The sequence below is a fragment of the Trachurus japonicus genome, chromosome 23, assembly GCF_045865225.1.
Source record: "Trachurus japonicus isolate A0001 chromosome 23, Traja_1.0".
Classification (NCBI taxonomy): domain Eukaryota; kingdom Metazoa; phylum Chordata; class Actinopteri; order Carangiformes; family Carangidae; genus Trachurus; species Trachurus japonicus.
The window spans coordinates 7,152,912-7,180,908 of NC_140929.1; the positions used below are offsets into that span (position 1 = coordinate 7,152,912).

Genomic DNA, 27,997 nt, shown 5'->3' on the forward strand with positions numbered 1-27,997 from the left:
CAAATGTAATCAAAAGCACTAGTGCAGAAAAATGACCTTGTAAATCAAATATTACACAACTGACACTATTTCACAGTTACTGATGCAACAATTCATAAATCTGCATGAAATCTACATATGAAAAGTAAATACAGCTCTGAAAAACCGCCATAAAGTAAAAAACTACAATATAAAAAGGATCCCACTTTGCACAGTCTAGTTTATGTTTAACATTTTGATCTGCTCTGCTCAGCAATCCTGAGTTCCTGCAGCCGGAAGTGGGTTGAGGTGAGTTTAATCCTCTTCACGTTACCCCTCCAGGAACATGTTCTATAACTGTCCGCAGCAGCTTTATATATGAGTGTGTCCTACGCTGAAACGCCACCGTCGCCAGTTTTCGCCTCCTTGTCTTTAAGCGCAGTAACTTTCCAGGAAGTCGGCGCGACAACTTATTTTGGATGAAGGTGTGGCTCCCTCTGCTGGCGGCGCAGCGGCACTGATGGGCTGTTGCAGGTGCGTAAAGGACAAAGAGTTAAAGTCCAGTTCATTACAGTTACACGAAATATGCTGCAGATTCATTCATTGTGGAAAATGATGTTTGCACAAACTGGACACACAATAAGAAAAACATTATATTTCAATCCTAGTTTGATTGATTTATATACCTGTTTTTAAATATTATCCAATACGCACTACATGTTTCCAGTTTTAACATAAATCTGATCTGCTGGACTTTGGACCATTAGTCTTAAAGATGGATGAGCCAAGACGTGTCACCAAAAATAAAAAGAGTTCTGTTGTCTGGACCAAGAGTATCGGGATAAACAGCCAGAGGTGGAAGTGGCCCTTCCGCTGCAGCAACACCCGCACATCTGCTTTGGGGGCGAGTTTCTTTTTTTTTACGCAAAGGATGTGAGCAGGAGTGGCCCTCAGGGGGCTTTAAATAGGAACTGTCTCCAAAGTTTGGGACAACAGAAGCATCTGACAACTCAACTCCCAGCAGCTCTCAGTGGAAAGCGCCGGTTATTTAGCTCCAGGATATGGACGTCAACAGGAGACTGGGGATGAGGGACACCGTGCTGGCGCTGCTACTCGCTCTCCTCCAGGGATTTCCTCTCGGGGAAACTGTCCCGAACCCGTCCCCGCTGGTTGGATCCAACTGGGGGAACCCGAGGAGATACATCCACCTGCAGACATCCACAGACCTCAACAACTTCTACTTGGAGATCAGGCTGGATGGCACCGTGCGCAAAACTACAGTCAGGAGTTCATATAGTAAGCTGTTGATATGTTGTTGTTTTTTTATTATTATTATTTACGTGTTTCGTGTGAATATCTGATCAATAACTTTCTGTTTCTCTCCTGCAGGTGTGATTTTACTGAAATCGGAGACACGGGAGCGCGTCGCCATCCTCGGCGTCAAAAGCAGCCGTTTCCTGTGTATGGACTTGGAGGGAAACCCGTTCAGCTCTGTAAGTCAATACTCAACTCTCAGGTCGATCGATTAGGCTACTAATACCAATCCAATCAATCACCCACTCTAAAGTGTTGACTCAGTTCCTGTAAGTTTTTACGCGTCGTTTTAACGCCACTCTCTGCGGACCTTTCTTTTACGCGCAATCGTGCCACAGCTCTAAACAGCAGTTTATTAGATTTTTCTTTGATTGCTCACTTCAACTGATTATTTCCATTCACTAAATCGATCTCATTAACTCGCCTTGTTTTCATATTTGGCACCATTACGCGGATTTACGCATGTTTGAACAACTTTTACGCACAGCAACTATAGATCTTTGAACATTCATTTCTTACTTTGTTTCTTATTTTATTGTTTATTTGACATCAAGTTAACAAACTACGACTGTAGAGGCAAAGTTATTTCGCTCTTCAACAGTAGATTATGTTCTGTTTTTCAAAACGAAAGCTCAGCTTACTGAAATGAGGCTGAATAAGGAAAATCAACCCCAGAGAAATAAGAAAAATATCAAACATAATGAGTTTATCACTTTGATGTGGAATATCTCTGCAATTTTTGCCAAACATTTCTCATATCGGGTTTATTTCTTGAAGAAAAACAAGTGGTCATAATAAAACATATTTTTAGTCATTTGCCTTTTTAGTTAAGTGAAGTATATTCGGTGTAGTGGCTGGTTTGGAAGTGATCATAGTGGCATTTTAATAGAAATAAAAGTTTTTTCAAAGCTAAAACAAGTTGTTAGATTTGTTGCATTTTGTTAAATAACTCAGATCTTCCTCAACAGTTAGGGTCTGATTGTCTCTTTCTCCCTCAGCCCATCTGCCTGAGAGACGACTGCCTCTTCAACCACAAGCTCCTGGAGAACAACCGAGACGTCTACTACTCCATCCGCACCGGCATCCTGTTCAACCTGGAGGGCTCCCGGCAGGTGTACTCCGCGGGCCAGAACCTGCCGCAGACCTCCCTCTTCCTGCCCAAGAAGAACACGGTGCCGCTGGAGCGACTGCTGCTGCACCGCGAGAAGAGGAACCAGAACCAGGTGGCGGCGGTGGTGGACCCCTCAGACCCGCACAACTTCTACCTGCACGGGCAGACGGAGGAGGGCTCGGACTCCCGGGCGGTGCAGGAGGACGACGCGGAGCTGGAGCCGGAGCTGGAGGTCGAGGTGGAGGTGGAGGCCGGGGACGACGGACGCAACGTGTCCCGGGAGACGCCGCTGGCTCCGTCCACCCACGACCCCTGGAACGTGCACTCGTCCAACCCGGGCAGCCCGCGGAGCTCCGGCACCATGGGGTGACTCTATACTCTGCCGCTGCTGCTGGTCGCTGCTTTTTACTTGACCATGAGTGAGTTCGAGTTTAAGCTTGTAGTTTATGATAATACGAGATAAACGAAAAAAAAAAAAACCGAAAAAAAAAGAATTAAAAACTTTATTTTGAAAATCTAAAAGTAGAGCATCCACGTCGCGCCTTCTTCTCACACTGTCTTAACTATAATGTGTTTTCTGCCAGGGCCGTTGCTAGGAATTCTGGGCCCCATTAAAGAATACTAAAGTGGGCCCCTACCCCTTAACTTTTCCAGTTTTTTTTCTTAGAGTACATCATATGCCTACTTTGTTTTGGTGCTAATGCAGCATTACTACGAGTATTAGTCAGGGTCATATACAGAATAAATCAGTCATACAAAGATTAGACTACTGGGTTTTTTTGCTGGCCCCACTGGGCGCTGGGCCCCTAGAATTATCATCACCTTTCTCCCCTATACAACGGCCCTGTTTTCTGCCATCAGTCATTCAGAGAAGCAGTGTCAGTGTGTTTATAGACTGAATGTACAAAACATTAGACTTGACTTGCAGCCCCTTTTGCACAATTCATATGAAAGCTCAGATCCTCCTTTAAACTCTCTCTGCTTCTGTTGATTCAACGTCTCCAAGTTCAATCAGTGAGGGATGTGTGTGTTTTTACCTGGGTTTTACTCATCAAAAATGAATATGTTGTAGCCTACATTTCCAAGCAGATTTGGTGATAAATGGATGCTTTTATGATTATATCTCCTTATAACAAATGACATCATTTTTGAAAAATGAATATTTAGGGTTTAGGGCGCCTAAAAGACTAATGACCAAAAAAAGGATTTCCTTTATAATCAGAGTGCATTGAGGTTTTTTGCAGCTGGTCTGAGAAACCCACAGTAGGTGTGTTTTCAAAACTAAAAAATATATGCATGAATATACCTAAGAGAAGCATTTAGTAGAGTTAGGATTAAGTTTTGCCTTTATTTTTTAAGTCCTATGTTTACTGAGTTGGATATCGAAGGTTTGAAGTTCGTTCTTTTGTTTCATTTTTAACCTGAAAACATCATTTTCCAAAAAACTACATATCACTGCAATCACTTCCTGTATCTGTTATTGTGTATTTTTCTCTGCCATCAATAATACATCCTATAATTGTTGACTTGAAGGAATTTAACTACAGGGTAAACGACCTTTACAGAGCAGTGATGTTGATACTAAATCTGAACTCTTGCTATGTGGTTTTTACAGGTGCTGGGCACCACCAGCAAAACACACACACAAAGAAAAAAATCAGTCCCAAAGAGTATTTATTTATTTAAAACCATTCCTTTTAGTGTTATTTATGGTATTTATACGAATGCTTTACATTTAAATGTAGATATAAGAAAATGTTGGTTTGTCTTTGAATGTATGAGTTTGGAGCTGTGGATGGAGTGTTGCTTGAATTTGGGACAAAATAAACTCATAAAGGAAACATGGTTGGTGTTGTGTTTGTTATTTTATGCATTTTGGATTCTTAAGATTTGGTGTTTTCATGTCATTTGTTAAATCGGTTAAAAAAAACAACAAAAAAAACCCACATGTGCTATTCCAGAGGAAGTCGTGGATGAGTAAGCAGGTTTAACATTGACCCAGTTACCGTGAAGTTCCTGCTCTCACACCTCGTCTGCTTAATTAGCACACAGGTACATGAGCCACGTCCCGGCAGTGTCACCTAAAAATACACTTTAGTGCCGTTTTTTTACCGTATCTAGCTGCCAAACCGGTCGCTGTCGTCCATTAACCTTTTAACCCATTGAAATTGAAATGGTGTAAGATTTCCACAGTTGCACCTCCGATTCCAGAAATTACCCTGGTCTGAGCCAAGACATAGTCCACAACACATATATTTACATATTAAACTATATTTATCATGTTAAACTGAAGCTTAGAGGTTCTTTCATTGTTATTTTAGTAGATATAGATGAAAGTATGGGATCATTAACTGTCCATGTAAATTACTCTTTCATTATTTCCATGCACAACAGCAGATATATACTGTATATAGTTTAAACTTATAAAAGTTGAAGTTCAAGCTCTTTTTTACGTAATTTATTGTTATCAGACGATTAAATGTGAAAGTTTGCTGACATCCTCTGATGGTAAAATCAACATATTTATGTTTTCCACTGTCGATCTGACAAATAAAACAAACTGAATGTGTTTTCTTGGGCTTTGAGATTTACAATTGGACTGTTTTATATCATTTTACAGACTAGAAAATGAACACGTTATAACAGAAAATAACGTATACACCTGCTGATGATGCTAATTCTTGGTAGCTCTAATATCAGCTCAGGTTGGAAGCATTTTCATTAAATAACTTAATGACAAACCAACATAATATGAACTAATCCACTAAAACTAGACCCTCATAAGTCAAAGCTACAAAAAAGAGGATTAAACAAGATATTGAACCAATACGTAAATGAGAGAATTTTCCAACATGTCAAACTAGCTCCTTTAAGAGCAGCTGTTTGATTTTAATTCAGGAAGACGCTGCTGCAAAACTTAAAGTGAATGAAGCTGTTAAAGCTCAGTAGAGAGACAGATGTAGAGTCCAGAGGTGCTCAAACTGTTCCCGGTCACTCAGGAGGAGAAAACTGGTCCATGTCAGTTCTTATTGATCCAACAGAAGAAAATACAATCTCTGTTAGTCTCCTAAGGTTTCAGAGGTAAAATCTCTACATTATATTTCGATCATGTAGCTGTTTGTTGTCACACATCAAACATGAAAACAAAAAGTCGACAAAGTTTTAGTCTTGTCATCTTATATTGCACAAGTAAAATGAGCAGCTCCACAACTGCAACACAGGAGATGCATCAAGTTGAAAACGCCACACTCACCAACAGTGTTCAGTAATAATAATAATACATTAAATACTCTGACTTTGGTATAACATGACAAACAGAGGCAATAAAATAAATCAAGTGATATATACTGTAGTTTGTTAGAGTCCTCACAGCTGGAGGGAGGATGTAATGGTTTGATCACACAGTGCTGCACACAGATTTCTACTATTGATCCACAGTGAAACATTATTGATAACTGACGAGACGTGATTTACCCTGTGCGTTGTTGTACTGAGCCACATGTGGTGACTTTGAGGTTTTCTGTCTGGAATTTCCCTTTAGTGCTTATGATTGTTTTAAAATAACTCAGATATACAGTGTGTCTGCAGAACCAGTATAGATCCTGCACATGAAACGTTTAATAGTCCACTAGCTCTTTTTTCCTCTGCTACTCAGCAGGCGGGAGGTTTTCCAGGTGGTCCTTCCTGTTGGTGAACACGCAGCGAGCGGCGTGGAGGACCGGGCCGGACTCGGACTGGCTCAGGGTGAGAACGAAGCGGCTGATGCCCGTGTTGGGACAGGGCGAGAACAGCTGGGACGCCTTCGCCCCCGCAGGCAGCGAGCACTTCAGGTCCTCCACCAGGTGTCTGATGGCCACTCGGATGTAGGCGCCGTGGCTCACCACCAGAGCGTGGACCGACAGGCCCCGCAGCCCGTCGTCGGCCGAACCGCAAGCGCCCACGTCGGAGGCAGCGTCTCCGGTCGCCACCGACGCCGACGCTCCCCCGGAGGCGTCCGGCCCCGTCGAGCCGTGTTCGTCCAACATTCGCTTGAAAAGGACTTTGAGGAATTTTTTGAATCGCAGCTTCACCTGGAAGCAAGGTGACATGACCCAGAGCTAAGAGATCAAAACCACTCCGCAAAACTCTGCTGGTTGTTTTGTTCAGGAAATTAGAGCTAAAATGATTCATAGATTATTCTCAATATCTAATTTCTTTTTGCAAAAGTGCTGAAAATTTGCTGGTTGCAGCCTTTTTTTCATTATTTTATCACAGCAACTTGAATCTTTGGGTTTTGAACTGTCCATCAAACAATACAAGACATTTGGAAATATCTGACAATTTATATTATTTCAATGTTTTTTTTGGTCGTTTAGTTGATAAACATCTGTTCCAGGGAGGAAATTATTGGCATTCAGAAAGCAGCACAGTCAAAATACAATGTCGCTGTCGTCTGAGAAAACCATGCACCTCAACATTTAGTGATGTTTAAAGACCCCCTAAACCAAAAATAGACTTTTTGAAATGTGTGTTTGGGTTCTGCTACAAGACATTTCAGCAGCGAAGTCGCTAATGCAGCCATAACTGAGCATTTTAGATTTGAAAATGCAGTTTCAAAGCCAGAGTCTGAAAAAGTTGGATTCAGTTTTTCAGCACCCAGTCAGAATGAATACGTCAAAATCCGTAGCAATCAATCCCGTTGATTGTTTTTGTATCTCATTTGTTGGTCACTGTGATGGTGACACTTCACATCTACTTATACAGCTAGATGTTCAACAACAGTATCAGTGGTTGACGTGGCCGAGAGGCGTTATTGCCGCCTTGACTGTGGGCATCTCAGCATGAGCTCATGAATATTCATATAACCTGGATTTTTCAATGAGGGAGAAATAGTAGATGTGTTTTTAGCCTCTTTGAGAGCTATTTTTTAAACAACTTTTTTGTGGGAAAGCAAGTGTACTGAAAAAATAGTCATAGCAGAGCTTTTTTTTTTTACAAATTTTAAAATGCCTCTTTAAGGGGACTTTAAACCTTATGGGAGGAGATAACGTCCTCCTACACTGCAAACTGATGAAGATTACCACAAAGACTGGTGTATTATTTCATTATTTCATGAGAAGTTTACATTTGTATGGATGAAATATTGTCTTTAAAAGAAGGGTAACTAACTACATGAACCTCTTAATTCTTGAGTTACCGTATACAGTTGCAGTGCCCCTAAACAAACACTAGATGATGCTGCTGTACAACCAATACTCTTTGCCCTTGAGGTTCTCGGTGTCTTGTTTCCCACATTGGCTCAATCAGTGTCCAAATGATGAATCCTGACCTCATCTGACTCACCTGGTCTAACGTTTCCCCTCCTGGCGGCGTGTAGTCACGGCATGACTGGCCGGCTGCGTTGGCCATGTTCTTCAGATCCTCTTTTGGACGCCCTTCAGCGACGCCAAAACCCTACGTCAACAACAGAAACCACAATTTAGAGCTCAGGAGAGACATTGTTACAGTGTTAGCTGTTAAAGGGATAGTTCAACATTTTGGCAAATTGGCCCATTGCCATAATCCCTATAGTTTTAGCAGTAGGTTCTTTACCTTTAATTGTCGGTGCAAGATGTTTTTAGAACGGCGGAGCAGAGCCGCAAGCTGCTCAGAGCTACAGTACGCTACGGAGGCTGATGGGATTTCTTGGTTTCCCTCATCAAACTCATCAAATACGCAATCCAACAACTCCAAAACGCTCTGGTGGACAAGTTGTGACCTGCACATTCACCACGCTATGAGATAATAACAGAACGTTACGAGACAGAGTTGTTTTCGAGGTAAATGCAGAGACTGCTTGCCGAAAAAACTGGCCCAGACGGGAACGCGCATCAGCAGTTTTGCATGAATTTACCTCTAAAACAACTCTGTCTGGTAAAGTTCTGTTATTATCTCATAGCGTGGTGAATGTGCAGGTCACAATTTGTCCACCAGAGCGTTTTGGAGTTGTTGGATTGTGTATTTGATGAGTTTGATGAGGGAAACCAAGAAATCCCATTAGCCTCTGTAGCGTAGCTCTGAGCAGCTCGCGGCTCTGCTCTGCTGTTCTAAAAATAGCTTGCACCGACAATTAAAGGTAAAGAACCTACTCCTAAAACTATAGGGATTATGGCAATGGGCCAATTTGCCAAAATGGTGAACTATCCCTTTAAGGCCGTGACATTTGGCCTAAAGATCTTACCCTCTCTCTGAGCAACGGCTCCAGGACCATCTCCATGCCAGAACAGTGAGTGTTGTTCCTAAGGATTATTTCAGCTGTCTGACAGAGGAAATGACAATCGGGGAAATTACTGACTCAATACATTTAAAAAAGTGCCAAAAGAGAAATCATCACAGACAAACTTTAAAAAAGAAAAGAAAAGAAAAAAAGTCATTCATACATTGTCAGCATCGGTGAGTCAAAGCCCACAGAGACATGAATGTTCGCACAGCTATTTCACATGCATCCTGTTTTTCTTGTTCTGGAGAAAGCGACAGTATCGTTTTTACTGGTTTGAATGAAATATTTGTTCCTGGTGGGAAACTGAAGCACTGGTTCACTTTTTACATCTAGAGAAGAATTATTGTGCTATTTGTAGATTAATCTAAACAAAAGTTTGATTTCTCCATTAACCAACAAATGTACATTAATAACCAGTAATGATTATATCACTGTAATGGGGATTGATACATTTTGTTTTAGGTTTTCTTCATTTAAAAAAGGAAACAAATGTGTGAGGTCTGGTTGGAGAACATTTGCCGGGTCTGGAATCACTTTACTAAACAGGTCATTGATGTAACTCTGTTGCACAATTGTGGTTTTGAAATAAAGAAGCCGAACGGCTCAACACGGACATATGACGTACATTAACTCCTACAATTTACGGTCGACTCGCAGCCTGTTTATGATCTCTGGGCCTCTCATCGTGTGTATCTGAATATAAATCAGATAAATTATTGGATCAAGCGTTATTAACTCAAGTGAAAACCTCATTACTAAGGACACAGGGTTTAAAGGGAACACAGATGGTTTTATTTTATGTTCCTTACTATCTTAATCAGGAAATCCCATGAAAAAACAATAGAGATGATGTGTTCATCTGTCTCTCTGTAGTTTCTGACTCCCCTCTGGTTATCTGTTTGACTCATTTGTACTAAAGATAATTATCTATTTTTAATTGCCTCATACAGCTGGACACCAAACTTTTTGCCAATGTCACTCCAGAAGTAATACATGTCACATTTCATCAGGACTGTGAGTTTCACTGATGAATTTTTATCCATATTTTTGTTTCTAACTCTTCAACACAAAGGAATACGATGCATCAGGCTTTAGATAAACAGGTGGTGGTGGTTTAAGATAATATTCAATGTTAGTTTTGGTATTTTTGTGGGATTTGCTTTAACTTATCAGCCTTATGCTTTAAAAAACATACATACAACTGGTGCAGTGCATATAACAGGAGAGCAGTGATTTTCTTTTATAAACCCCACCTGTACTTCCATAATCAAACATGCATGTGTCTGTCTCACCTGTACGGCCCGCTGTAAATTACTGGCAAACACATTGTTGAATGTGATGTCCTTGAGGTATTGTCCGACGGCCTCGCCCTGCTGCGCACCTGTCTCTGACAGGAGAGTGTCCACACCTTGACCTGAAAAGTACACAGTGTTTAGAGCCAGGGTGTTGTAAAGATACAGTATCTATACAGTGGAGCAAGATAAATAGATCCTTTTGTTTGAGCTGAAGTAATTAATGCATGGGGACAGTCCATTCTGATTGATTGATCGAAAAAATATATATATATTTTGGACGTGAGCAAAATAAAACAAAATAAAATCTAACAACAACAGTTAAGCAATAAAAACAATATTAAAAAGTCAACACATGTTTAAAAGGGAGTGGGAACAAGTCTAAGCCTTATGTAGTCTCATTGCTTCTCCCTGTACAATAACTTCAATTCTTCCCTGAATTTACTACTTTAAATACTCAATTCATAATAATATTGATCATAATAACAATAACAGTATGCATATGCAACTGCATTTATAGAGAGGAAGAAAACAATATAGCCAAACCATAACAAAGCATAATGTAAACAGTAAAGGACACAGTAACACTAACCATAAAAGGATGAAGAGGAGGGGGGAGGGTTATTCTAGTGCAACACGTAATTATATTTCAATGATATATGATCACACATCTTTGAAATGGCAAAGCAGCTGTCAGAGTTTGTCATTATGTTCACCTTTAACAAGTCATTGAACGCACCTTGCAGGAGCTTGTCCCTGTTGTACTGTGTTTCTCCACTGTGGGGGGGAAAACAGAGCAATGTCACTGAACTAGCTTAAATACTTAACCACTTCTGCTCTTTTCTCAATTAAGCAGGTAAATTAACACACACAGACGCACACACTGGTCGTTATCTGAAGTTATTTGAGTTTTTAACACAATTTCTAACGGTGCAGAGCTACAGACAGTGAGCCGCCATGCTGCTCCACCACCTGACAGCACAGTGAAAGAGTAACCTGATGATTTACGGCGCACTGACGTCACCGGTTCATTCATGTTTACGCACTCTAAACATGTACTAAGAAAAAAACAAGCCGGTAAACAATCAACTTACTGTCGTATTAGCGTCAAACTGAATGTAAACATCTTCAGCAGCGGCTCACGAGACACTTCCCGGTTCGTTCATCTGCAACTTCGTGACGTATGCCCCTTGCGTCATGACGCAAGTCTAATCGCATTGCGGAGCTGCGTGGCTACGTAACGTTCGAGACGCATCTAGTCAGAGCAAAGATATTCATCAATAAATGGAAAGATACTCCATGAGCGGCTGCTCCAATGATATGAAATGGTATACACTTCCTGTCTCTCTAAGTGGGCGTGGCCAACCGTCACCCCACCTCGTCTGCGAACGTATGTGTGGATTTATACAATTTTTAGGTAGATGAAAGTGAGATATTTATATTTTCTTATGATAACATTAAATATTTACACTACTAACAGTAATATTTAGCATGCCAAAAATAATTGAAATCATTTTCACGGGAGTTCGCGGCCATTTGTTTGACGTTGCCTAGGAGATCGGTGCCAAATCTCGCGAGAGTGTGTCGTAGAGACAGAGACAGGTCTGGAACAAAGTGGATTTTCTCCGGATCTCTCCATCTGAAAATTACCATTTTGGTGTCAAACTGTTCAGAAGAGATGTGGCTTGTGAAAAATGAGTCCAAAATTTGCTTCAGTGACCGTGGGGAGAAAGGCCCGACCATAATCGGTGTTCACATTAAATTGTCCCATAGGAATCAATACACTCCAAGCTGCCTCTGGTCTCTCTAAAGGGGCGTGGCCGTGCAGAAGCCCACGTGACATGCATACAGGAAGCTGACTCGTCATGAAAGGTCTTGGTTTATAAACCGTCTTTGGTCAGAGTTCGGGAGAAGTCAAGTAATGGGGAAAGCTTGTTTCACAGGTAATAATAAAAATAAAAAAAAGTTTATTCGTCAACTATTTCAACAAGACATTGTAAGTTCACCCTCTGCTTTATCCTACTGGTCTACATTTGTTGGAAATATTAATTGGGAAAAAGTCTGGCTACTACCTAATAAGTTTTTTTAACCAACAAGGTCAAAGAGATTTCATTTAAAATGCTTCATAGATTTTACCCAACTAATCATTATATACAAGGCTTAAGAAGGACATTGATGTGAACTGTACCCACTGTGTCTCTGTCAATGAAACCTTGGTTCATTTATTTTGGTCTTGCCCACACACCAGACAACTTTGGAGCAGACTGGCTCGCTTTATCAGTGATCATATTTATCCCCAGTTTAATTTATGCTGGAAAAATGTTTTGTTTGGCTACACTGAATATGATAAAAAACTAAATTCTCAGTTTTATATGATTAACTTGTTAATTATTTTATCCAAATTTTATATACATGAGTCAAAATTTTCTGGTAAGAAGCCAAACTGTCAACAAACTGTCTGCATATGTTGGTCAATATATCTCCTCCCTCTGTGACTGTGAGAATAAAAAAGCTGTTAAAACGTAAGCTTTACAAAATATTTATTTAAGTTTCTGTTTTTTTCTGTTTTGCTGTCATCCCCTGGCGTATTTATGATGGTTTGGTTGTGTATTAATGTTGTATACACTTATTTCATCTAACTGTATTCAATCCTGTGTATACTCTTGTTGTCAATAAAGTTGTATTAAAAAAAAAAATTGACTGGTGTCGAAGTCGGGTGCAGTCTTTTTACAGTCTATGGTGCAGTCTAATTCCCGTACAACTCAGTGTATCTGTCACAGCAGCAGAGCCGATATGTTTTTTTTTTGCCATCAATATGTCAGACAGTTGAATACAAACTATTCACACCGTTCATTCAAAGTGTTGTTATAAAGCCAATAGCCACATTTAGGTCAGATATGAGTTTACCTGAGATGTTGAACACAATTAGCCTACTAATCCAAATACATTGAGAATTTTACAAAATTTACAACAAAAAAAACCTTTGTTTATATGCAAAGCCTGGTTTCAAATGAAAAAGAAGTCAGAAGTCATTTGAAAAGACAAAAATTAACAAACTTTTTCTTGCCATCCAAACACCACTAGTTTTCTTCTCCTTCTCAGGTAGGATGTTTATTATGTCATGCAGTCATACCAAATAGAACCTGTGTATTGATGTCTACACCATAAAAACAGCAGTAGCCTACCACTTGTTCTTGAAATACTTGTTCCATGTTTGAATGTTTTAGTCGCCCTCTGATGGCCATAAGGAGGCAGGAGCCCAACAACATGAAGACAAAATCCAACAGTCATCAAAGAACAGGTACAGTAAGTGAGAAGACAAATCAACCAGTCACATGATTTTAGCCAATTTATTGAGGACAACATTTTTGAGGTACATTGTGTGGTTGCACATGGATAAAGTGGGGGATGAGTTTGCAAAACAACCACACCGAACAATGACAAAAAACAGTCCTGTGGTTTAAACGTAGACTAAATGGGTACCTCAAAAATAAACAATACTTAATTTAAATTCAATGAACTGGTCTAAACATGCCAATAAAACTCCAGGTAGAAAAAAGCAACAACTTTTTTTTTTTTGTCTTTCCGATACATGTATAACATACAGTAAAGGCTGTTTTTGACTTAGCACCAGATGCATGAAACCCCTATTTTAAAGTATAGGCACTTTTAACTGCTCAGTGAAATCTGGTGGTTGATTATTTATTTCTTTCTCTTTCTTATTTATTTTTGCTTTGATTGGTTTAACGAGAAGAACCACCATAGTTCCTCTCATCCAGACAGAAAAAAAAAAAAAAGTGAAACCCGTCGAACAAATTCAGAGTGAAAACGACAATGTGAATGTGACGTGTGATGAGGTAATGAAGAGATGGATCGCTCTATCTGTCCAAATTAACCTGAGGTACACAAACATAACAAAGAAGCAGCAAGAATATGATAGAGTATAAAGATACAAATGAAACAATAAAAGAATAAAACATGCTAATCAAAAAAGATTTGCAAACACAAGTACTTCCAGTCCCGCACCGAAAAACTATGTTACGTTCCCTCCAGTACACATACACAAGAAAAGCAGACTCGTTACATACAATTTTCATAATATAGCAGCACACAAGTGACTCACAATAAGGCATCTTTGTGTAAGACTAGAAAAGGAAAAGCAAAATAGCAGCAAGAAAATGTGTATAATCTATTTTTCTCACTTTGGAATTATGTCTCACAAATTATACACAAAACCTTTAAAAGCATAAACATATTGTCTGTTTAAAGCAAGTTTTTTTCTTTTTTTTAGAGAAAGAAAACAAAAAACAAAAACTTAAAAATTTGGCTTTTGCACAACAGAACATGCAGAAACAAACGAGGATTTGTTGCATCTCTGCTCTCGGGGAAACAGGTTATATACACAAATAAACTTTGACACAATGTACTGTAAACCCCCATCCTACCCATGTCTGTAATGGAGAGAAGTCCTATCAATGGCAGTTCTGTAATATTTCAGTTCAGAGAGCAGTTAACGTACAAAACAGCTAAACATTTTTGGACACAGTATGTGTTTATCTGTTGTTGGAACGTTTTTTGACACGGCTTAAAAAAAAAAAAAAATTCAAGTAAATAAAAGCACTAAATCAAAAAAAAAAGAACAAAGTCTTCATGTGACTTGGCTTTATGTAGTTTCTACACTATTATACTAAAACACACATTATCCTACATCTACTCACCCGTCGAGGCGTAGATTTCAAGACAACGTGCGTTACCCCATGGGAATCCAGCCCAGAAAAAAATCAAATAATTTAAAAGAAAAAAACCTAGAAAACAAAAAAATAAATGACCCTAACAACCCACTGAACTCTCCTTGATTACCGTCCCCTTACCAATCTTAAGGAGTGCGTTTTTTTTTCTTTAAAAGTGCATCAATATCGTTACAAAATCGCCCTCTCTCCGAAAAGTTAAATGTTTAAAATGGATTAACAGGAGAAACTGCGGCACACACACCCAAAACTGATCCTGCAGACATCATCTCGGATTTTTTTTTTTCCTCCTTCTGTGTGTCACTCAAGTATCGTGCAACTGCCGAAACATCATAAAGCTTAAGGTTACGTCCTCACTGTTTTCGCTATCGCCCGTCGATCCAGACGTCTGACTTTTTCTCCCCTTCTCACTTTCCACATGCCAATCCTTTCCAAAAAACCTCACTCACGAGAAACCTCTCAATCCATCTTCATTCCATCCTTCCTCCTCAAACCAGTAAAAACTTGACAAATCTCCTTTGTTTTACTAGTAACTTGACATCACGGCTACCTGACTTGAGGCTTTATAAAAAAGAAAAAAAAGGAAAACCTCCTCTAAACTAACTACTCAACACTTCTAAAGAACTTTCAAACATGTAGGAGCGACACCAAAATCAGAACAACAAACAAAGTGTGGTCTCGCTGAACTCAAATACACGTACACACAGTCCTGTTAACACACACACGCACACACGGCCTGTGGATTTTTTTCAATAACTGACCTTGTCTACTGTTTGAACCTTCCAGATTATTAGCCACTGCTGCTGCAGACCTCGAGCCCGGTGCCCCCCTCCTCCTCCCCGACTCCCTCGTGTCCTTCCTCTGCGAGCGGGCCCAGCCCACTCCTCCTGGCCAGCACTCTTCAGCATAAATAGTAAGCAGTGCTACAGGTGCACACAGTATGATAGATGGAGAGAGCAGCTAACTACAGTAGCGCTCCTCCGGGTGGATATCAGCTCTGTTTAGTAAATGCCATTTGTACTGTATTATCAGCATTTCAATCACGACTATACGGATTTTCAGACGAGGAAAACCCCAATAAAACTGGTAATTGATAACTGCTTGCTAATGATGATAAAAGAGTAACATAACTAAATGCTAGCTAAATATACATCATTTATAACATTTATTTTTGCTAAATTCTATCAAAAAGAAACATGTACTGTATATTTCATATAATAAGGCTATTTTTTTTTCAAGTAAGAAAATATATTCAGGTTTCCATTTTGGGAAACCTAAGGCACTATCAAGTTTTCAAGAATTACCTTTTTTTTTCTTTAAATAGCTTGTTTGGTTACTTGTGGCCCGTTTTTTTTTCTTTTAAAAAGGTGAAAATACACCCAGCCGGGTGTAAACGGGGCAAGAAGGAAAAAAACTAGACATTTCTTAATTTCTAAAAGTTCATCGATTGTCACACCATCGCTCATTCGGTGACGATGCAGATACTGGCAGCATAAGCACCCCCTCTCGCTCACTAGTTCATTGGTCGACAGCTCTGAGCGGCGTGTGAGTCAGGCGGTGGCCCATGGCGGCGACGGCGAGCTCATAAGTTGACGTCGCGTACATCTGTGGGGGTGCTGGACTGGTCTTGCTGCTCCCTGGCTTTGTTGCCGGCTCTGACCCCAGTCTCCTGCCGGTACTGCTGGCCCTGCTGCAGGCTGGTGGCCAGCACACGCTCGATTTGCTCCTGGCACGCCCTCAAACAATCCTGGAACAAAAAAGAAAAAGAAAAAAAAGGGTCAGACGTTGTTACACATGCATACTCGCGTTACGCCTCTCTGTCCGTGCGCCTAAATGCTTTCAAGACTGGCCAGACAGTTACTCACCAACCAAACAACATGGTGGTGAATTCTTTTTTGCCCAAATCTGTAACCACTCAACATTGCATGGTGAGCAAACACAGCTTTTATTTTGTTAATTTAGCAAAAATGTAAGAAAAATGGCGACGGGATGGGACAGAAGTCAAAAAATATTACAAAGTATGTTCTTTCATACACAAAATATTGAAGAGAAACGCAAGACATAAAACTATAATTCAGTCAGTCTGCATCTAAAATGATTTCATCCCATCAAATGTTTCCTTCCGGAGTCTGTAATTCACTGTAAATGTCAATAATTCAAAGTTTTACACTGAGCTGTAAAAGAACGTTACGGTCCATGGATGTGAGAATGAGCGGCTGCGTGACGGCACACTGAGCTGGTTCTTCCTCAGCTGGTCTCTACATGATGATACACCGATAAATACAACACGCTCAGTCTGTGGAGAGTTTCATTCGTCCACCTGTACGTGCAGAAAAAAAAACTAAAAAAACCTGGCGTTTCTGGGGCACATCTGATGTCTGAGTTGTTTAACAGCAGCTTGGGTCACATGGCGTGGCATACCAGCAGGGAATTATGTTTTTTTTTGTGTGTGTGTGTGTGTGTGCGGTAGGTGGTCCTGTCTGTGTCTGCATCATGACCAGAACAATAGGTACCAGTACAGTGCGATACCAACAACACGGAGCGGCCAGCCGGCGGTCGGCGGACACACGAGTCCTCCCCGACACGAGACCTGTGTGCATGTCTGAGGTATGAGGGAGGGAGGGAGGAGGGGGTTACAGTCTCCTTAAAGGAATAGTTCACCAAAAAATTAAATTCCGTAGTAGTTTTCATAGTCCAACGAAATCCTTATATGAGAGTCAATAGCGGCAGACACAAAAATGTCCATAAAACTACACAAAAACCTTGTAATATTCCTCCATACTGCTCATCCGCTGCAATCCAAGTGTCCTGAAGGGATATAGTCCAGAGTTTACCGGAAACTACATCATTTAGGACATTTTTACAGCCTAAACAGTCCTGTATTGAATTTGCCTGGGGCGCGTGAACGTCAGAGCGCAATACAGGACTGTTTAGGCTGTAAAAATGTCCTAAATGACGTTGTTTAGAGTAAACTCTGGACTATATCCCTTCAGGACACTTGGATTGCAGCGGACGAGCAGTAAGGAGGAATATTACAAGGTTTTTGTGTAGTTTTATGGACCTTTTTGTGTCGGGCGCTAGGATTTCATTGGACTACGAACCCCCCTCCCGGGTCTACAGATGCACTTTGAGGAATAAAAAACTACTCCGGAGTATTCATTTTTGGTGAACTATTCCTTTAAGAGCTCTGTGGTCTATCAGCGGACAGATAAGTAGATCTGAAACTCTCCACCCCCCCCACCCCACCCCTCGAGCCCTCCGCCTCTCGGGGTTTACAGTACGGTCAATCCCAAGTGGAGGCCAAGAGGAAATGGCTTTGACCTACTGCACCCCGACCCCTGTGAGTTTGGGTGTAAAACAGAATATAGGACAGTGGGACCGGATGTTTTTGGACACGTCCTCTTGTGAAATAGGATCTTCTTCTACTTCTTCTGCCGTCCGTCCGTCTGTCCGTCGGCCGCTGCAGGTTTCTGTGCTGCTGAAGATGTGGGAGGTCCGGCCGTCGCTGAGCCGGCTGCTGCAGGGATCTTAAAGAATTCACCGAGGCTCGCAAAAGAGGCCAGCATTCCTTTGAAATGTACGGATAATTGGAACCTGATGGGCTGCTGCGGTCGGGGGGCGCCTGTTGTGACGGCTGCAGGGTTGTTGTTTTTTTTTTTTTTTGCGGGGCACTCGTCGCCACGGCAACGTAACCGCAAGACAAGGCAAACCGTGTTGTTTCTGCGCGTGGTCCAGTGACTTTTTTGGGGTTTCTGGGCTTCTGAATCTACCGGGATAAATATGGTTCATCTATGTTTGTTGGTTCATGTAATGCAGTTCATTGCTATTTTATTTATAACACAGCACCTGTATAAAGTGCATGCATCACTCAGAATTAAAAATGCTTTTAATTGCACACTGATAAACTGTAGAAAAGCTTATTATGATGGCATGTGGAGGTTTTAACACTCCATACAATCTATAGAGGCCCATTCACTTCCATTATATCTGTAACACGGCATCTGTATACATTACAAACTCCATTAAAGGCGGTGATGCATTCAAGTCCAAGTATTTTCAAGTTCACAGCCTGGATAACTTTCAGTTTCTTCGTTGGCGATTTATGGGAAAAAGAAACTCCTTCACATCATCATTACGAACATGTTCCTCCACCAGGAGGGGCACACAGCTAAAGTGGGAGCCATGCAAAGAAATTGCATGTGTCCTACCACAAGAATGTGGGCTCTGAGTTTTAAGAAGACATTCCCTCTGCCGCTGCTCTGTATAGCAGCAGTCTGGCTCCCCAGACAAGAGCCAAGAGCTCGCTCTCCCTCTCTCCCTCTCCATGAAGAGTAAATAGCTTCAATCTGCCACTACTGAAGTCATCGCTGTTGTTTACTAAAGAGCCTTTTATGCAGCTGTCGTGAGATTTTGCAATGATTGTTATTAACGACGCATTGTTGTGCAGCGCTGAAACTATTGAGCAATTACTTCTGGCAGGTATTAAAACCTCCACGAGCGCGGTATGGTATACTCACCACCTCTGTGTTGGTGATCTTGGCCAGCAGGTCTGTCAGGTTGTCTCGACTCAGCCTCTGGTCGGCGTGGTCCAGCTGTAGGCCACAAACGGCGGCTCCCATGCTGCCCGTGGCGATCATGGAAGGAGGATTCATGGCGAGGCGGTCATCTGGCAAAAGGGGAAAAAAAGAGTTTTAAATGTTCGATTAGTCAAGCAACGGCTCCAGGACATGGTGACACACGGAAATCACATTTGTAGCCGTGACACGAAGAATCAGCCCAGAGGAAGTATGAGAGAGAGAGAGATGAGAGGTGCAAACATCTGAATCATCTCCAGCTCTGCAGCTGAACCCGACTTTCCCACAGTCTGAATTTCAACAGACGACAGCGAGCGGCTGCACGGTGGAACCTGTGTGGTTTCCTTCACTTCATACAAACTACAGCCGTGATTAGAAAAGCAGAGTAGGAAGCCTCCTACTCGCTGAGAAATGAGTTCCAGGAACGACTCCCTCCAGTCCGCATCCGAGCCCCAAAAAGGCTTTTTAAGCGAGAACAGGCCTGGATGGCGGAGGCAGACAGGAGGGGCGGCGCGGCGCGGGCAGCCATGACGCCAAACAACCAGCAACATCCACACACGAGTCCCGGAGCCGAAGCCGAAGCCGCTTTGTGATTTCCAGCTCTCACCTTGACGACTACCAACTGTCGTTTTATGGGAAACTGCGGGGTCGTTACTCACAAAGCATCTCCTCTAACCAGATGACCCCTCGAGTTCACTAAGTTTCAAGAGTTTCCTGCTGAGAGGAGAAGAAGAGGAGCCGAGAGGCCGGAGCCGAGAGGAGGGACGTGTTTGACCCCGTTGCTACGGATGATGTCATGTTTAATGACCTCACTACGTCTACAGTGAATAGTTAACAGGTGACCGATTCGGGTCAGTGAACACGAAATGAAATCACATCCCTTACAAAGCTCCATAGAGCTCAGTAGATAAATGAGAGATTGAGGTTAAAGGGAGAGATGCATTGTGGGTAATGTAGGCGCAACACTAGGAAGGAGACGTTTAGATTAAAAAAGACGACGTGTTTGATTCTGCCGCTTCAGTTTTGATACTTGAACATGTTACAGCCGTTAAATCGTCGATGAACTATTGATTAAATCCCCATGGTAACTATAGACTTAAAGGGATAGTTCAACATTTTGGCAAATTGGCCCATTAACATAATCGCTGTAGTCATAGCAGTAGGTTCGTTACCTTTATTTGTCGGTGCAAGCTATTTTTAGAACGGCGGAGCAGAGCCGCGAGCTGCTCAGAGCTACGCTACGGAGGCTGATGGGATTTCTCAACGTGAGACAGAGTTGTTTTCCAGGTAAATGCAGAGACTGCTTGCCGAAAAACTGCCCCGACCGACGGAAACGTGCATCAGCGGTTTTGCATGAATTTGCCTCTGAAACAACTCTGTCTTGTAACGTTCTGTTATTATCTCATAGCGTGGTGAATGTGCAGGTCAACTTGTCCAGAGCATTTTGGAGTTGGATTGTGTATTTGATGAGTTTGATGAGGGAAACCAAGAAATCCCATTAGCCTCCGTAGCGTAGCTCTGAGCAGCTTGCGGCTCTGCTCCGCCGTTCTAAAAGTAGCTTGCACCGACAATTAAAGGCAACGAACCTACTCCTAAGACTATAGGGATTATGGCAATGGGCCAATTTCCCAAAATGTTGAACTATCCCTTTAAAGAAATCGTAGTTATGGTCGTATTTGATCCAAAACTGACACAAGAAGCAAAACATCCTGCAGCAGAGTGGGTCTCCCTCCACCCTCCTCTAAGTCAGGATCTACTTTTTGTGCCAAACTGCTTTGTGATTTACTCTTTAAAAGGGAAAAAGTCAGAAGTGACACACCCCTCCTAAGTTAAGAGCTACTTTTAGCATTAACTTTTTTTTCTTTTGAAACAAGCCCCTGGTGATTTTTCCACAATTACAACACACACAGGCTTCTTCCGGTCTCACAACACAACACAACACAACGAACACTGATCTCAAAAAGTGTTGCACAAGTCCGACCCGGGACGCAGAGCTGCAGCAGCCGAGCGTAAAAAACCCGGTCCCGGTGGCCTGATAGAGCTTTGATTAAACCCTGGAGAGAAGCCTGCCGCCTCGCTACGCCCATCTTCTCCTCCGGGGACCAGCTGTCCATAGGAGGAGCTCCTCCATCATAAGAATAACATCTCAACTCCATATAAAACTCCAAACATTTACATTACTGCAGAACCACAGCAGGCCTCCTTTTTTTCCACTGTGGCTGCTTTGTGCTCGGATATAACTAGCTGCTTATGAATAGCAGGCGACCAAAAGAAACACACCCAAAAACGTGTGACACTGAAAAACTGTGCTAAACGGGGCATGAAACTCATTGAAGGAGAACTATGGTTCCAATAACTAGCTCTAGTAAACAAGTGGTTATTGGGCCAGATATGACTTCACTGGCATTCGTGAGGAATTTCACTGCACTTAAGTGACCTCCTTTTGTTTTATTTCCTTCATTGAATTAGCCGAATGGCAGCAGCAGCAGCAGATGAAAAGGCAGCCTTGTGACAGATGAGCGCTGTATATTATGTGTATTAGGTGATCCTGCCGTCGTGTTTCTGTCCAGGATATGAAAATATTAGAGGGATTCCTGGTATAGACTGAGGAATGCCATGGAAATTCACCTAGGGGAGGAGGCCTGAGGGGACATCTGAGTTTGCGCTTCTCCAGAACCCTCCAGAGTTTATTCTGGACATGAGGCCAGGATGGGAGGAGGAAGGAAGATCACTGGATCGCTGCCCTGACTTTTTAAACCTGGAAGCTGCTCTGTCAACAAACAACACCGGCAGAGCGGCGCAAGAACTTCAGCTGCACCTGAGTCATACATCAAAGTGTGTGTTTGCTGGAGTAAAACTTACAGTATGATACAATCACGACCATTACCCCAGTGCGGGGATAATCTAAACACACGCGCTGATAGGATTTTTCTCAGGCACTTAGCAGAGAAACATGGAAATGACCACTCTGAGCAGCTTTTTGCAGCTGGTCCACTCCTGCTGTCGTAGAAAACCCCTACTACAGGCTGCGGGAGACGAGAGAGAGAGAGTGGATAAGGCAGCCAGAGGAGTGCGCTGAGAGAAGAAAGAGGTCACAGATGACTCACGATGGGAGAATGTTTGTGTGTGTGGGAATATTCTTGGTGGATGTGGGAATAGCAAGGCAGCGAAAGCAGCGAACGTGTGAGCGAGTTAAGCACATAGATAGGGCCAGCGATGGGAATAACCGCGTTTAAAATAACGGCGTTACTAAACGGCGCTACTTTTTTCAGTAACGTGTAATCAAAAAAGTTACTTTTTCCCCCCTTACAACGCCGTTATGACAATACAAATGCACCGTTACGCCATTACTTGACTCAAGAAGTCCAGTCAGAAAATAATACTCCTGTTTAAGTGTAACTAGTAACTGTAACTAATTACTTTTTCAAAGTTAAAGGGATATTTCAACATTTTGGCAAATTGGCCCCTTTGCCATAATCCCTATAGTTTTAGGAGTAGGTTCGTTGCTTTTAATTGTCGGTGCAAGCTATTTTAGCTATTATAAGCTATTATAATGCGCATCAGCGGTTTTGCATGAATTTACCTCTAAAACAACTCTGTCTCGTAACGTTCTGTTATTATCTCCTAGCGTGGTGAATGTGCAGGTCACAACTTGTCCACGAGAGCGTTTTGGAGTTGTTGGATTGTGTATTTGATGAGTTTGATGAGGGAAACCAAGAAATCCCATGAGCCTCCGTAGCGTAGCTCTGAGCAGTTCGCGGCTCTGCTCCGCCATTCTAAAAATAGCTTGCACCGACAATTAAAGGTAACGAACCCACTCCTAAAACTATAGGGATCATGGCAATGGGCGAATTTGCTACAATATTGAAACCCAACACTGAATAGTACACACAAACACACACACAAAAAAAGCGGCGTTACCTGTGGCACAGAGGGCGATGAATGTGAGCGTGTGTTTGCGGACCATCGCCAGTTTGTCTTTGGGAAGCGGAAGCCTGCGGATGATGTGCTCTATAAAATCGTTGGGGATGACCGAGGCCATGTTCCACTTCAACTTCCCCAGCACCACCAGCTCCCAGTCCTTTAAAAGAGACACAGAAAGAAAGAAAAAACACATAAAAGATGATCAGTTCAAATACAGTTTCTTGGCACACTCAAGAGGGTTAAATGGCGTGCTGCCATGCCTCCATTGACCGTGAAAAAGATCACAGTCCATCCCCATTCCCAGAGGAAATGGCTCTGTAAGAAGAGTAACATTTCTTCACTTTATCTCTCCTCGCTGTATCTTATTATCTGCGTGCCTTTCTCATTCCTCGCATCCTTTGTGTTCATATCGCCGGCATGTGACAAGCTTTGCCCCGCTTAGAGGCCCTGCCAATGAGACAGCTAGCCCCTTCCTTCCTGTCACAAGCCTCAAACAGCTAGCATGAGTTTGCAGTGCACAGGCAGCAGCAGCAGCACAAAGCTGACTCTTCATGCAGTCACTCTTTGCACCGGCAGAAAAAGATGCACACACTTAATGATTTAATTTTCCACCATGTGTTGAGTCACATCTTCTCAACAGAGTCAGTTTGCTGCAGGTTTAAGGACTTTGAATGAGTAAGAGCATTAAGTGTCTCTGTAAAGATTGAGTTAAATTTGTGACTCAACACGAGTCAATGTGCATCAAAGTGCCCGACCATTTAAAAAGCTAAATGTTTAAAATATATGCGCTGAAATTTGTCAAATTCAAAATCAACATAGCACCGAAGAACTCCAGCAGAGACCCCTGCAGACGTCACCAACATCGTCACAACTAACACAATTTACTCCCACACAGAGAAGATAACCACTGACTCACAGACTCTCCCTGAAGCTCTGCTCCAGGATCGAGCCATTCATGTCACTCTACAGGTTAAAGCAACCACAAATATACGTGCAGTGCACATTCCTGAATCTTTCCCGAACTTTCACACGAACCATGATTCAGTGAATAAACGGAATTTAAAAAAAACTAGGTTGTTTCACAATCATAGATCCAGACACATTTTCTAACATGTGCAGCGTTTCCTCATCTTGGTCCTGAATGAAAACGGTTACGACAACTCCTAAGAAGCGATTTCTCCAGTCGCAGCATCATCATCTTTTAACATTAAAACTGTTACGTCCGGGACCAGATTCATGTACAATCAATTGAAGTTTGAAACATGACTCTGTCCCAAGTTGGTTTAAAACTGTAGTCCGGCGTTACACTGACAGGTGTTTCTATGACTTTGTCCTTCCTGTTCATATCAATAAACCAGATGTTAACTGGAAGTACAAGCAGACAGTGAGCTGCATGTGTCAGACTCTTTTAAAAGGCCGGAGATGAATAAAGTGCTGATGATTTCAACTTCTCACTTCCTCTATGGGAGATGTCACCTAAAAAAAAACAAGCGTAGTAAACCGTGAAACCCCAGCAGCTCCGTCAGTCAGGGACGGCCCCCCGCCCCGTCGCCGAACGCTTCTCTGATGTCTGAAATGTCAGCCATCGCTCACTTTTACGTGGGTTTCCAGTACATAACCTGACGCACACATGCTTGCATTTAACCCGTTTATCCCCACAGGAGATTGTCGACTGTGAGATGAGCAGGGCGGAGGTTTTTTTTTTTTTCATTTTTGCCGTCGGTGCGCTCACTTCCTGGACAGCTGCCCCGACACACTCATACACACCCCTCCACCCCCCTTTAACTTCTCTCTTCCAGCTGAAGCAGCAGCCACAGCAGCAGCAGCAGCAGCAGCAGCAGCAGCAGAGTGTTCGTTTCAAGGAAGAAGTGCAACATCTTTCCCTGGCCCTCGCCGCGTCCTCTGTGCATCCTGTGAGGATATCCAGGAATCTGGAGTCTTACGACAATATGGAGCATCAAATGGGACGATTGTCATTTCCCTCAACAGCTGCAGGCAGCACGGGGAGGATGTATACTGAGCATGTGGAGCTGCTTGGTAGAAATAAAAAGCATGTCTATCCCTTAAACCATCATATGGTCGAGAGCTGAAGCGATTTTACTGAATAAACGAGGGACATAAATGTAATCTGCAACTATTTCAATATGAGATTAACGGGTTATTTTGTCTTTAAACATAAACTCTGGGAGGATTTGCTGCTTTTCTTTGGGATGCAAGTCATCATTTTGTCTGTAAAACATCAGAGGACAGCGGTAATTAATAGTCTGTTTTGTTTTTAAAGTGCCATTTGTCTTCATTAAAACTCCTTGTTTTGTTCAGCCAACAGTCCAAACCTAAAGATATTCAGTTTATAATTTCATAAGACAAAAGAAAAACTGAAAATCTTCACATGTGAGAGTCTGACACCAGACAAGTTTCTGTCAAACCACGATTCGATTCAGTTCTACTTTTCTTTGTCTTTTCCTTTGAGCTATGTGATAGTTAGCAGAATATCTCAGAGTCTGAATCATGGAAAGTTTGACCATAAAAACACCAAATCCAATCTGCTTATAAGGACTCTGTGGTACGTGAGAAACTCCAGAACGAGCCTGTATATGGACCTTCAGAACAGATATTCTATTATAATTTCACAGAGCAAATGACTAATATGAATTGATAATGGTATGTATGGTCACTTGCAGCTGTTGCTTTGATATCCCCTGGTTTTAAATTGATTAACAAGCTGGATATTGGTTTAAAATAATCAAAACTATTGCTGTGAACACCTTAAAGATGAAAATGCTCCTCTTAATCCTCAGACAGATGTGTGTGGACGTGATATTCTAGCGCACTGCGGCTGTTGTTATAGTATAAATCCTTCAATAACTATTGGAAAAACAGAGCAAGTCCATATATTTTAAGATAAATCAAAAAAAAAAAAACTGCATGCTGCATAACTGGCACTAGATGGCATCATCACATGCCGCTCCAGTCCACATGGATCCAAAGAAAGGATGTGGCTGTATTGTGCACAGCTCCTCTTATAAGGAAAATGGGATACTTCCTGTGAGACAGATTAAGCTATTAGCATTATATAAATCATCCCTAAGAATGTGACACTGCATTTCTAAGCTGCCACGAATCAATGAATGTGTGAATGACAGAATAAATGAATGAATGAATGAATGAATGAAGGAAGGAATGAATGAATGGGGTCTTTTCAAAAAGTCTTACCAGCAGTTCTCGTGCTGTGATGGAGTAGTCTGTGTACATGCAAAGTTTTTCTGCTGATAGTGGCCGGCTGTCCTTTAACTTGGAGGCCAGGAACATGCACACAGCTCCCAGGAGCTGCAAATAACTCTTTCTGGTGGGCACCACCGCTAAAAATCTGTCCAAATAGTTAATAGCTAATGGGAAGACGTCTTCGCCGCTCTTCTCCTCCTCGCACACCTGGAAGGAGACAGAAATAAAACACACACATGCAAAAAAAGGACAAAATATTAAAAGGCAGGAAAGAAACTAGGTTATTTATACATAGAGGAGCAGTTCATGTGGTGGGGGGTGGGATTTTTCCACGCTTTGTTTTGTCTTGGGGGTTTATATAAAGGTTAAATCACTAATTTTAACATGTCTTTAAGTCAGTCATGAGCTGCAAAGTCAGAACAAGGCAGAAAACAAATTACTTTCAATGGGAAGTCGTTCAGCAAACCCCCCCTCCACCACCACCACCACTCAACTCAACTCCACTCCCTTGTGCCTCCTCTTCCTTGTTGGGGCTTGTCGAGTTTTAAAAAAATATTAAAAAATAAAAATAAACCATATAGGAGCTTCAAAACCGATGCACAATGTTGTCTACGTGTTGCTTTACAACCGTGCAACCATTTAGCTTTGAAAATGAAAGTGTTTTTTTGTTCACCCCCCTCTTCACGTTGCCTTGCTTTGCTGTTGAGGTTGAGACACTTTTAAAAAAATTAATAATAATTACAATAAAGGGGAAAATGTCGGGTTTTCGACTGTGTAAATTAAGCTAAACTTCTCCTTTGTCGCCTGAGCTTGCTAGCTGGTCGTAACACAATGTAAATATCTTAGCTAGGCTATTTTCTCTTTGAAGCTTAATTTTCTTCGTGGAGGAATTTCCGACTCTCCCACGCCTTTGGTGAGTCATTGTCATGCAATTGTCAAATAGGTTAACATCCATGACAACTCTCTATGAACTGAAAAATGAGCTAAAAATGTGTGTAAACATGCAAAATAACAACAAAAACTTCCATTAGCTTAAAAAAAAGGAGCAATGCATGACAAAAAAAAAAAAAAAAAGTCCAGTCCACAAACCTCGTGCATCCAGCCCGCAACCATTCGTCTCATATAGGGCTGAATATCCTTCTGGACCCTGGTGAAGTACGAGCATGGAGGTATATAGCTGTCCTCTATTGTTAATAAACTTTGCAACACTCTGTCATCATAAAGGATGTTTGGGTCAGGCTGGGCTTTCACGGTAGGGTCCGACTCCAGGCAATACAGCTCCTCCATGACTCGGCCCCCTTCTTCGTCTTCCTCCCACCCCCCTCCAACTTGTTTTTGCTTCTTTTAAAAAAAACTAAATAATAATAATAATAATATTATTACAAATGAAATAAATAAATGTCACAATATTATCGACAGAGGAGGAGAGGAGGAGGAGGAGGAGGAGGCGGCGGAGGTGAAGTGCCCAGGACGAAGCATGAAGCTGAGACTGCTGGCTCTCTGCTCCGGTCCTGCTGCTGCTGCCTCTCGGCTCACTCAGTCTCTCTGCGCTGCTGCTGCTGCTGCTGCTGCTGCACACACTGCCGGCAACACCACGAGGAACAGAGGACATCCGG

At 42.0% G+C, this 27,997-nt stretch overlaps 3 protein-coding genes across 3 annotated transcripts; 1 reads left to right on the forward strand and 2 right to left on the reverse strand.

Annotated features, from left to right (window-relative positions):
• The first annotated feature begins 227 nt into the window (after positions 1–227).
• Positions 228–2,851, forward strand: fgf23 (fibroblast growth factor 23). Its single transcript, XM_085769455.1, has 3 exons — positions 228–1,254; positions 1,348–1,451; positions 2,271–2,851. Exons 1-3 carry the CDS (start codon positions 1,020–1,022, stop codon positions 2,751–2,753), a joined length of 822 nt encoding a protein of 273 aa, XP_085625581.1. The 5' UTR covers positions 228–1,019; the 3' UTR covers positions 2,754–2,851.
• Positions 2,852–6,028: 3,177 nt separating this feature from the next.
• On the reverse strand, positions 6,029–11,126 carry tigarb (TP53 induced glycolysis regulatory phosphatase b). The gene is made up of 6 exons (XM_085769456.1): positions 11,008–11,126; positions 10,653–10,690; positions 9,914–10,035; positions 8,583–8,660; positions 7,706–7,816; positions 6,029–6,453 (listed from the first exon to the last, which is right to left on the reverse strand). Exons 1-6 carry the CDS (start codon positions 11,037–11,039, stop codon positions 6,031–6,033), a joined length of 804 nt encoding a protein of 267 aa, XP_085625582.1. The 5' UTR covers positions 11,040–11,126; the 3' UTR covers positions 6,029–6,030.
• A 2,485-nt stretch (positions 11,127–13,611) lies between these two features.
• On the reverse strand, positions 13,612–27,925 carry LOC146962442 (G1/S-specific cyclin-D2-like). The gene is made up of 5 exons (XM_085768973.1): positions 27,471–27,925; positions 26,373–26,588; positions 23,157–23,316; positions 19,179–19,327; positions 13,612–16,408 (listed from the first exon to the last, which is right to left on the reverse strand). Exons 1-5 carry the CDS (start codon positions 27,666–27,668, stop codon positions 16,244–16,246), a joined length of 888 nt encoding a protein of 295 aa, XP_085625099.1. The 5' UTR covers positions 27,669–27,925; the 3' UTR covers positions 13,612–16,243.
• Positions 27,926–27,997: the final 72 nt, after the last annotated feature.

Bases quoted from the DNA above. Each gene is read 5' to 3' on its own strand.
- fgf23 (XM_085769455.1), top strand. From the start codon at position 1,020: ATGGACGTCAACAGGAGACTGGGGATGAGGGACACCGTGCTGGCGCTG. The intron at 1,255-1,347 runs GTAAGCTGTTGA...TCTCTCCTGCAG, and splicing joins TACAGTCAGGAGTTCATATA to GTGTGATTTTACTGAAATCG. The intron at 1,452-2,270 runs GTAAGTCAATAC...TTTCTCCCTCAG, and splicing joins AGGGAAACCCGTTCAGCTCT to CCCATCTGCCTGAGAGACGA.
- tigarb (XM_085769456.1), bottom strand. From the start codon at position 11,039: ATGTTTACATTCAGTTTGACGCTAATACGACA. The intron at 8,661-9,913 runs GTGAGACAGACA...TTCCTCTGTCAG, and splicing joins ATTTACAGCGGGCCGTACAG to ACAGCTGAAATAATCCTTAG. The intron at 7,817-8,582 runs GTAAGATCTTTA...TTGTTGACGTAG, and splicing joins AGCCGTTGCTCAGAGAGAGG to GGTTTTGGCGTCGCTGAAGG.
- LOC146962442 (XM_085768973.1), bottom strand. From the start codon at position 27,668: ATGGAGGAGCTGTATTGCCTGGAGTCGGACCCTACCGTGAAAGCCCAG. The intron at 23,317-26,372 runs GTAAGACTTTTT...TCTCTTTTAAAG, and splicing joins TCACAGCACGAGAACTGCTG to GACTGGGAGCTGGTGGTGCT. The intron at 19,328-23,156 runs GTAACGCCGCTT...CCCTTTTGCCAG, and splicing joins CATCGCCCTCTGTGCCACAG to ATGACCGCCTCGCCATGAAT.